Source organism: Mangifera indica, chromosome 1 (assembly GCF_011075055.1).
Source record: "Mangifera indica cultivar Alphonso chromosome 1, CATAS_Mindica_2.1, whole genome shotgun sequence".
In the NCBI taxonomy this organism is placed as follows: domain Eukaryota; kingdom Viridiplantae; phylum Streptophyta; class Magnoliopsida; order Sapindales; family Anacardiaceae; genus Mangifera; species Mangifera indica.
The window spans coordinates 24,301,700-24,312,906 of NC_058137.1; the positions used below are offsets into that span (position 1 = coordinate 24,301,700).

At 36.3% G+C, this 11,207-nt stretch overlaps 1 protein-coding gene across 1 annotated transcript; it reads right to left on the minus strand.

Annotated features, from left to right (window-relative positions):
• Nucleotides 1-465: 465 nt before the first annotated feature.
• Nucleotides 466-9,759, minus strand: LOC123223170 (translation initiation factor IF-2, chloroplastic-like). The gene is made up of 12 exons (XM_044646271.1): nucleotides 7,999-9,759; nucleotides 7,793-7,825; nucleotides 7,308-7,421; nucleotides 6,701-6,850; nucleotides 5,935-6,033; nucleotides 5,789-5,851; nucleotides 4,952-5,107; nucleotides 4,800-4,865; nucleotides 2,945-3,181; nucleotides 1,660-1,935; nucleotides 1,143-1,331; nucleotides 466-1,000 (listed from the first exon to the last, which is right to left on the minus strand). The coding sequence occupies exons 1-12, from the start codon at nucleotides 9,538-9,540 to the stop codon at nucleotides 839-841; spliced, it is 3,087 nt and encodes a 1,028-aa protein (XP_044502206.1). The 5' UTR covers nucleotides 9,541-9,759; the 3' UTR covers nucleotides 466-838.
• Between the last annotated feature and the right edge of the window lie 1,448 nt (nucleotides 9,760-11,207).

Below are 11,207 nucleotides of genomic sequence, written 5' to 3' on the forward strand. Positions count from 1 at the left end.
CAAGAATCGAATGAAATAAAATGTGTTCGTTATGAACAAAAATATGACCGTTGTTTGTTTGAATTTTGAAATTGGTTAACCGGGCCTATGATGACGATGATTGTTGATCGAACGGTCAATAGTTTTTGGGGCTTTTTATAAGACTGCCACGTGGCTAAACATTCTGCTTTTCTCACGTAAATTCGTAGATGTTTCCCGTAAATCAACCAATTTGAGAATCTACTTCATAAATTTTTATCAAAAAATAATCATACCAGATTTTAAGAGTAATTGTTCCAAAATTTGTTAGAATTTAATAAACGTTTCCCAGAAATCAATAGATCAACTTCAAAGTCTATTTTATAAATTTTATCAAATAAAATATTATACAAGATTTTAAGATTAAATTCAAATCCCTTCCAATAACATTTCAAGATTCATTTATTAGTTTAGTTTGTCCCTTTTAAAACAAAAAAGAACATACAATTTGTTCGACCTTTATGAACTTTTTTCTTTCCTTCAGATTTTAGGATTCAGTGTTACAAAATAATTTGCATAATGGAAAATCCTGAGGAACATGAATGTTCTCTCTTTACAGAAACAAGATCCAGTTGGCATACATTATTATGTACAGCAACCAGATTAGTATACAACAATTGATCAAATTACTTCCCCTTTGGATCCTCAGTATCCCACACCTGGAAAATTAATAATGTGCGGTAACCGATCCGCATTTTACCTTTCTGGGAAAATTCATATCATCATCGGGACTGGTCAGTGGCATTCCCCGTTTGGGATGAGGGCGAGTGAATCCATTAAGCAAATGAGATAAAACTTATACCCACATGGACATGACTTTCTACACTTCAATTCCTGCTCCTTCAAGTGCAGCTGCCATTGAAGCTGATGCCTCTTCAAGGGTCCGTTTCCTTTGAACGGAGTTGAAGGCCTCGATAATGTCTCCTTCCTCCCAATCGTCAAAGTCTTCAGCCCCAATACCACACTCTAGTCCGGTACTTAACTGTCCAGGAGGAATTAATGAATGAATGTGCACTTAAAAGAAAATGCAAACAAAAAAAAAAAAGTTATTTTAACATAAGCATAAGAGTGACACCACGGAATAGATACTGTAAAAGCAAAGTTATGCTGGCTTAAGCTGATACCTCTTTTACGATTTCCTTAACCCGTCTCAAAGAATTGAGCACACCAACATAGACTGTCTTTCCATTTCGATTAACCCGAATGCCACAGCCTTTCGTTACTTTTCCTTCTGTAATCATGCATCCAGCAACACGACCACTGCCACTATTGAAGATGGCCCGGACTTCAGCTGAGCCAATAAATACTCGATCCTATCAACAAATGAACAGTAACTTTCAACTGTGAATCATCACTGATAACAACTTCAGAGGGAAAAAAAGAGCGGAAAAAAGCCAATTATGAAAAGTTCAAATTCAATGGATTGTACCACTTCAGACTACAAAAACCATCTATTCTTACACTGCATTATAAGGAGAAATGATAATAGCAAAAAAGTTGGACATTTATGTTAGGAATACATATAATCCACCCTACATTTGATTGTAGAGTTTCCAGCCCCTTCATGAGCTTGACGTTTCCTAGTAAGATAGAATTAGAAGGATATAAATGAATATGTAAGTACTTAAGGGTTGAACTAACCTCAACTGATTCCAGCAGTCCTTCCATTGCATTTCGCACATCATCAATAAGATCATAGATAACTCTATACAGTCGAATCTCAACACCTTTATTATCCGCATAACTCCTAACGGATCCAGGAGTCTTGACATTAAAACCAAAAATAACCGCTTTGCTAGCAAGAGCAAGATCAACATCACTAGTACTGACATCCCCTGTTGCTTGCAAGAGGAACTTCAAAGTGACATTATCTTGTGGGAGCACTTGCAGGGCTTGTCTGACAGCCTCAATGGATCCCTATTCAAGATCAGGATAACCGAATTTACTTGCATGAAAAGCAGTAAACCTCAATGCATATTAATGTAATAAACTTAATCTGTACTTCTATATGATGTAATACACTTAATTTGTACTTCTATACACAGATTATACCTTTCAAAATTCCAAAAGATTACAAATTCCTTTGCTTCATAAGTAAATGTAAAACTTCATTCACATGTTTAAGAAAATTCCATAAATTTTCCAATAGGAAATTCCATACATGAAGTATATGCGATAGTGTTAGAAGTCACGTGTACACTACACGCAGGACAAAGGAAGGAACAAGAGTTAGAACAGGTGGCAGCAGGGGATTGGAGCGAGCAGAACAGCCAGCAATTACTTTGTTGCAAAACCAACCTGAAGAAGAAAAGCAACGTGCACAATATTGGAAGGGAGGCAGTTACCAAATGGAAAAGAGAAGGTAGAAAAGGCAGCAGAGGGAAACGAGGGCAGGTAAGAAGCAGGAACAGAAGGTTGATAGGGAGAGTACAGGCCTCTCGAAAGCCTGTTGGGAGCTGAGTGCTTTTGGTCTTTTGCAGTGTAATTGCAGTTTGTTCTGGTTTGGCTGCTGTAATCTCTGGGCTGTGACATTATAATCTTTATCATGTAATGAAACACTTTTGTAAACCTTGTTGAATACATATATGCAACTGGAATTTCATATCTATTGAATGTGTTTACAATTCTGTGAATTATTTGGAATGTGTTGTGCTTGCTGTGTATGTCACAGGGGAGAGTGTTGAGTGACTGTGAAGTGGAGAAGGAGGCTCGGGTACTGTAGATCTCAGATCAGGTCTCCACCAGATAGTCCCTTATGTTTTGATGAATTTTTTTCACTTATTCAATAACTTTGATGCAGTTCACATGTATCCAATATTGGTTTAGCTGATAATTGTTTATGCACTATCAGTTATTTAAATATCCTCTTATTTGTACACAAACACATTTCTTTCCAGAAACAAATTAATACAATAGTAATGCTCACCTGAAGATCAACCTTCAGAATAACATTCAGAGTGTGCAGGTCCAAACCGGACAGCTTTCCTGCTGAGACTGCAGAAGCTAAGGAAGAAAGTGTGACCTTCCCATCCCCAGCTTTGGCTGATATTCGTTCATTACGCAATGCCTCAGCACGTGCTTCTGCCTTTGCACGGGCTACATCAAGTACATCAACAACCTCAAATTCATCACCAGCAACTGGAACAGTATTCAGTCCAATAACCTGCAGATGTACACACCCAAATATTTTTAACTGAATTTCTGAACCAAGGATCATAAAATGAAAAATAAAACAATGGCAAATCACATGATTGTCATCTGAACACAACATTTCACTGGGGAGATGTCATTCTTATCAAAGGCAAAGTACTTTTGCTATGAAATTTTTCTTCTTTCTTTCTTTTTTTAAATTTACAAGTCTCAATTTTATCGATCTTCTTAAACCACAGTATAACGGTGACTACCAACTCTAGAAAGAGTGAAAAAAAAATTCAAGCATGAGAACTTCAAAGAAAAACCCACAAACTGCCCTTTTTTTTTTTTATCCATGCAGATATTTTGAAGAACACTGAGAATAAGATCCTACAATTACACAGGATTAAAAGGTAATATCTTTCTTACATATATCTTTGATTCCTACAAAACTCCAATGTCAGTTTACATTTTCATTTTTTCTGAGAGGAGCAATGGAATGAGCAGTCTTTTTATAGGTGATAAAACAAGGTCTCATCCTCAGTACACTCATCAGACAAGAGGGAACTCCAAAAGGATAACAGAAAAACGGGGGAAAAAAGGTAGGGTCCTTTTAATTTAAAAAACACGGAAAACCAGGATAAGGCAGTATGAAAGGTGTTTCTCTTGACCAGGCTGCAACAAAATCAGTATCTCATATCTTTTCCACCCATAAAAACTGCAGCACACACAACAGGGACACCTACAAGACTGTGCAACATCACCTCCTCCCAACTTGCCTCCTCAAGGAACCACCAAAACCAAATTGACAACTAATGAGATGCTTTTGTAATACGTTGACTATAGCATAAAATGGCCACCAATCAAGAACAAAATAGTTTTTCATAAGTATTAGGCTCCATAAGAAAAACAATAACACCATGTGCACACATTTTTTAGTAACAATCAAGTACAAAGATGATGTGTCATCAACACCCAATCACATAATGATATATTATCTATGTATGCAATTGTGTACTTAAAAGTGTGTACACATAGCATTGCTCTAAAAAAAAAAAAACTCTACCTGATACCATTCATCTCTCACAAGCTAAATTTATTACACACCTATTTGAAAATATTATACATCAAACAAAAATTCAATTCCATAATATTGGATATTTTCCTGATAATTCATGTTTTCATTAAATCTAAGCAAAATTCTTGAATAAATATGATAGAGGTTGAAAAATAGTTGGACAATTTCCAATTAACAAAAACAATAAATCAAACTTCACAATGGGTGACAATTCAAAAATATTCAATAACATAACGGTAAAAATTTTAACAAATAATTGATTCTTTCAAACCAATAGTCTCAAAAAACACTCTAAACACAACTTCAACAATAGAAAATCAAACTTAAATTATTACAAAATTCATGCAAAAATACCCATAAATAGAGAACTGCAATAAAGTTCCACAATAGTGATAATGATGTTGAGAAACTCTCAAGGCCAGAACAACACCATGAACACTTTCAAGGTTAGAAATGTTTGAATTTACTTTAGATCATGCAAAATACATGAAAAGATTTTCCCACAAACATACTGCATTAAAATTATAGTCAAAGATAGTATCATGCATTCATAATAAGAATAAACACAAACCTGTACAGGAATAGAAGGTCCAGCCTCATCAACACGATTCCCACAATCATCGAACAAAGCCCGGACCTGGCCATGGACACAACAAAATAAATGAACACGTCCCTTCAAGACAAAATAAACAGTTTCTATTTTAGCATTAAACCAAAAGCAACCTTTCCAAAGGATTCCCCACAAACTACTATGTCCCCTCTTTTTAGAGTCCCATTTTGCACAATAACTGTTGCCACTGGGCCTTGAGATTTATGCAGACCGGCCTCAATAACAGTGCCCTTTGCATTTCTGTGTGGATTAGCCTTCAACTCTTGTAACTGAAACAATCACGCACTTTATCAGAATACTTGGAATGTGGATAAAGAAGCCAAAAACAGAAAGAAAAAAAATTAATATTTCCATTCAGCATCATATTTCAGAAGATATGTCATTAAAAGATATGGGATCCTATTAACTTCCATGCACTACTAAAATTACCAATGCATCTTTGCATGTGTGTCTGTGTGCAACAGTGAGTTCAAAAGTAGGCCACTTGCACCGAACAACCAATCCGATAGCACATGTGAACTATCTCATTCTTATTCAATGCAACCACAAAATTGATAGATAATTTAGAAAAAGAGGAGAGAGAACACAAAGAAAGTATGAGGATCATGCAATTCATTATTGGATCCTTCTTATGCATGTGGATCCTATGTTTCAATCATTAGACTAGCCATCTAAGTCACTTCATATCCACGGGGTTATCTGTTATCAGAATTAACAAGATGATTCTATATTGTACATCACTCATTCAAGCAAATTGTTATATCAAAGAACAGGCAATTCAAAATGCAAAAATAAGAACAAGATCTCAGTTCTAATTGTTAGAAACTGATTTTGTAAGGGGAAAAAAAAAAAATGGAAAGATAACTTAAGTAAACCAATAAAATTATTTTGTTCTTAGTGCAAAAAGGATGTCAAAGCCAAAATGCAGCACAAAAATACAATGAACTCACCTCTGCAACAAGCATTATGGTTTCCAGCAAATCATCTACATTCTCACCCTTCAGAGCACTGATCTGTTTAAGAAAAAGTGTATAGGGATTGACAACAGGTATAAATTACCAAATAATGTTGAATACACTGTTAAATGATAAAGGACCTGAACCATCGGGATGTCACCACCCCAGTCTTCTGGCATGAGACCAATTGAAGACAGCTCTTGCATGACTCTGTCAGGATTAGCCCCATCTTTATCAATCTGGTACAGTAGAAAAAATAAGAAAGATCACACCAACAATGAGCTATATGCAAGTTCCCAACTTAGAGATGGCAATTATCCCCTCCCAACCGGGTCCTCGCCAACCCAATCAACCTTATATCTGCAAAATCCATCAACTTACGCTACTCTGCAACTCCCCACTTCTAATCAATGAATATTCAATCTCCAAAATTGTTGAAAACCGTCAAAGAAGAAGAAAACCCACGTGCTGCAATTGGCTATTGGCGCAGTCATATCTATTCGATTTGGGATGGAGGTGACCAGGGTGGTTGGAAGGTGCAATAGATTGATTTTGCTAATTGGATGTTTATGAGGATTGAGTTTTGTTTATCGTATTTTTCCTTTATTTGCTATCCAAATTTTCTGTTATAAAATGAGGGCCAGTGGAGGTGGTTGATGAAAGCAGAAACTTGCGGTGGTGATGGGGTGGGGAATGGGATGAATATTTCCCTATGGGATGGGACAGAGATTCTACATCATCCTGGTAGCAGGGACGAGAAGGGGATGGGGAAAGCTTCTTTTTTACGAGGACAAGGAATAGGATATTTAGCCCCACCTCGGTCCATTGCCATCTCTAGCCAAGTTCTATTAGTTTCCCTCTATTTAATCTAAATGTAAGAAAAGAATAAAATTATATTCAACATACCTTATTTATAGCAATTATAATTGGTACACCAGCTGCTTTTGCATGTGCTATTGCCTCATTTGTTTGAGGGCGGATCCCATCATCAGCAGCCACTACAATCACAGCAATGTCTGTAACTCTTGCTCCACGAGCTCTCATAGCCCCAAATGCCTACAATAGCGGACATTAGATATGTCATCTAAAGGCAAGAAAGCACAAGACAGTTACAGTTCATAGTTGAGTTTGTAATGCAATATGAGTGTTTAGTAGTCAAATAGGATTGGATTTGATCCAAGCTGCTCAAGCTTGAATCGCAACTTAGATCGAACAAGCCAAGTTCGATCGGATTTGAACATTTGAGTTCAAGGTCAGCTCAAATCAAATTGCTTCTGAGTTGAGTTTAAGCCTCAACTTGTCACTCTCAAGCCAATCTTAAACTGGGCCTTTTGGATTCAAAACAATTTAGAGTTGGCCCTTATTTGGGCTCAGCTCTCAAATCCAACCCTATAGTAAAATGAACAATTAATCCAGAACAAATATGATCAAGCAGAAAGGATAAGACTGAAAAAATTGTTTGCTTGGCAAAAGAAAGCAAAGTTAAAAGAGCTAATTGAGCAAAGAAATGTACCTCATGCCCAGGTGTATCAAGGAAAACACATGGCTGTAATTTTCCATCAACAGATACTAGCACCTTATACGCTCCAATTCCTTGCGTGATCCCCCCTGCTTCCGAGGAAGCTACCTGCAAAAATCTAGCATTCAGCCTTCTGTGAATAATGAGCACATTAGGATATCAACAACTGCAGATGGGCTTGGCAGCCAATTAGTCCAAATTAATTTTTGACATAACTGAAATGGACTTTAACTTCTGACAGATTATGTCACCATACAGATAAAGAAATGAAAACACATAGTTATAAAATAGCAAACCTAGATCAAACCTCAAACTTTCTGTGAAAACAAAATAAAAAAAAATAGGAGAAGGGGGGAAAAAAAAGGAAAAGGTAGACATAAATCAACTAGTATAACAAAACACAACTAGACATTACATCTCCAAGAAAAGAAAACAAAAAGAAATAGAAAAATCACATTGATGATTAAGCTTGAGCATACCTTGGTTTTACGGATGTAATCCAACAGGGTTGTCTGCCAAATGTATAAAACCAAAAAAACACATTAGCAAATTGATAGAACTGAAACAGAATTCTAAATTATTTTCCACTGACGTTTAAGTTAAAAGGACAAAAATTTGAGACATTAATAGGAAATGATGCACACGGTCTAGTCAAGAAAAAATTTGCAGAAGTTTTACAGCTTACCTTTCCGTGATCCACATGACCCATAATTGTAAGTACAGGAGGCCTGTCCCCTAGATTGTCCAGATCTTCATCATCAAGAATCTCCTTCTTCATAGCCATTTCTTCCATTTTAATAGGGTCTGCATCTAAGACTTCTACTTCGTACTCCTTACATATCATCTTCACCATATCTTTGTCCAGAGTTTGAACCCCATCAGGCTTAATCCCCTTTGAATACAAGTACCCAAGAATTTCGCCCTCACTAATTACCAAGTTTTTGGCTAGCTCCTCAATCAACATACCTTTCTCCCCTACCTCAAGAATTTCTACTTTGACAGGAGCTGCGTCCTTGGCAGCCTTAAGTTTAGCTGCCTTTCGGCTAGCTTTACTCCACTTCCTCCCTTTCCTTACAGCACCAGGGATGGAGACATTCAGTTCAGATGTCTCCTCATCAGCAATGTCATCATCATCTTCAACAATCCGTCTTCGAGCTCCAGCAGAAGCATTTTTCTTACGATAATCATCCTTGAATTTTCCAGAGGCAGGACCCTTTCCAGGTTTTGTTGGGGCCAAGACCGCCTGAGCAATCACAGGATCAATAGCTGGTTTTTTAGTGGCAAACTTGTCAATCAAAATTGGTTTCCGTTCTTTACTTTTAACAGGCAATTCACTCTGATCAGTAACTGATGACTTTAGAGAAGCCCCCATATCTTTTAAGACGACAGGTTTTTTTATGGGAGGAGAAGCAACTGAAGGCTTTGCTTGTAGCTTAGGTTGCGGTCTCAAAGGTGGCTGCGCAGGCTTCAAGGGAACATTTGACTGGGACTCCACCTTCAATTCTCCTCCCATTCTAGGCTCCTCTTTCTTATTAATAATCTTAGGTTCTTCCTTAACAACCTTTTGTACACTTGCAACTGTATCACCTTTCCTCCAAACACTCTTCAACGTCTTAGTCTTCTGAGTTCCAGCTGAATTCGCCGGCCTATCATTTCTTCTATTATTACTCACATTAGACACTGTCAACTTATTTACATTCCCATGCCCACTCTTCTTCCTAGTCTCTAATTTCTCAGCCTTCTCCAACACCTCATCCAACGATTCAATAACCTTATTCCTCTCCTCCTCATCTGAATCCCCACTAACTCTCGACGCAGCCCAACCCAGTGAATTCATCCCCGAAACTGGTTCGCCCTTATCCCCCAGCGGCGACTTCAACACAGGTTTAGGAGCAGGCTTAAGAACAATTCCACTATCACTGTCACCATTATCATTAGCACTCTCATCTTTACTACTACTTCCTCTATAAGTGTTAGAAGAATCAAGAGACACAGACCCATAAGCCCCGTCAGCAATAAAATCAGTTGCGGTAGTTGTTGTAGTAACAGAATATTTACAAACCCACCTCTTTTGACCCCTACAATTTCCTTTAGACAATAAAGAAACCCTCTTTACTAACGAATAACAAGAGGATTCTGATGAAGAACCATTGGTGCCCACAACACTTATGCCTCCTAAACTAACCAAAGAGGCTAAAGAAGGCATAATTCCCACAAGAACCAACATGCTCAAAAGAAAAACAGAAACAAAAATTATTCCAACCTCTAAATTCTCATTCTAAAACAAGATAAACAATGGTATAAGAATATAAAGCTTACCAAATAGGAAGATAAAATGAGAGAGAAGTGAAAGTGGCAGTGTTTTTCTTTATTTTGTGTTTTTCGGATATGTGGTGACAAGGGGAATTGGGTGGGCTGGGTTGGGCATGTGTGGCTGGTTCTTTGCCTGTTAAAATCTTGTGTCTCTGATAACTGATAAGGTCTGCCTCCGATGTTTTCCATGTTTTGTTTTTTTGTTTTAATTGTTTTTTAAGGTCTAGGTGTGGCTTCGGCTGAATTGCAATCGGATAGCGACCGATTCAGCAATTTTTAGTTTCAACTTTTTTAATGTAAGTTTTATTTGTGGAACACCTAAAATATTATTTTTTTCTAAAAATATTTAAGAAATTGTTTCTACCTTTTTTTTTTCGGCCAAAATACATATTCCTATTAAGTTTTAATGTATCTCTAACCTCTTATCTATTAATTTTAAAAAATTAAAATACTTATTTTTTTGTTAAATTTTACTGTTATTATTAAAGATAAAATTATCATTTAAAAATTTTATTTAAATTTATATTTTAAAGTTATTCTTAAATTTAAAACTTTTATTTTTATCTCCTAATATATATTTTTTGAGTTTGAAAACTAACTTTTTCTCTCCCAAATTTATTTAAACTCTCATATTTTTTGCAAATACAACAACCCCTCTACCTTTTGAAAAATCATAGTTTCACCACCTCTTCAATTTCAGTTTTTTATTGTCACCAATGTTTTTTTCTTCCATTGTCAGTGTGCTTCTCCTCTAAAACCGAGCCACCGACATTTTCTCCCTCCCATAGTGACTTTTGCTAATGCAAAATAGGATTGAAATCAAGCAAGAGATCTTATTCGACTTCGATCGATTTGCACCGATGCAAGTCACCAGGGAGAAAGACTGGCACCAACAATGAGGGTGTCATGGTGCCAAGGAAATGGAGTACACTAGACCTACTCTATCTCAGTGGACAACAACAACAATAAACTAAGAAGGAGTGCTTGACAACGATGTGAAAGAGAATAAAAATTACACCTAGAGGTCGTCAAAGAGGAGCAAACTCATTGAAGACTAGTGCTAGACTTGACAACAACTCAATCTTTGGCATATTGGTGGCCGAAGATGAAAAGGACGACACCGACAAAGCAATAGCAATCGAAAGAAGGATCAGGGTGTGCGCCAACAATATTTCAAAACCTTGGGGTGGTGGCAAGCAAAGAGAAAAATATGTGGGGGTTATGAAAATTTATTAAGAAAACCCTACAACCTTAAGGGAAAAAATCGATTTTTAAATTTAAAAAATATGAGATTAGGGGTATAAATAAACATTTCAAAACTTATGGATAATCATTATAAAATCTGAGTTTAAATAAAATTTTTAAATAATAATTTTATCTTTTACAGTAACAAAATTTAATAAAATAGTAGATATTTAAATTTTTAAAAGTTAATAAGTAAAAGATTGAGGATACACGAAACCTTGGGTGGGAATATGTTCTTTGGCCTTTATATGATAACAAAATGGATTTCTCACTTACATTTTACCAAAATATTGTAGGCTTCTCTTTTTTTGGCACTTTGAAAATAATAATGGATTG

What these genes read in the sequence shown, in the direction of transcription:
- LOC123223170 (XM_044646271.1), bottom strand. Translation starts at nt 9,540, where the DNA reads ATGTTGGTTCTTGTGGGAATTATGCCTTCTTTAGCCTCTTTGGTTAGT. An exon ending in TTCTGAAGGTTGATCTTCAG is followed by an intron (nt 1,936 to 2,944) that starts GTGAGCATTACT and finishes GATCTTGAATAG; the next exon opens with GGATCCATTGAGGCTGTCAG. An exon ending in GACTGCTGGAATCAGTTGAG is followed by an intron (nt 1,332 to 1,659) that starts GTTAGTTCAACC and finishes ATTTGTTGATAG; the next exon opens with GATCGAGTATTTATTGGCTC.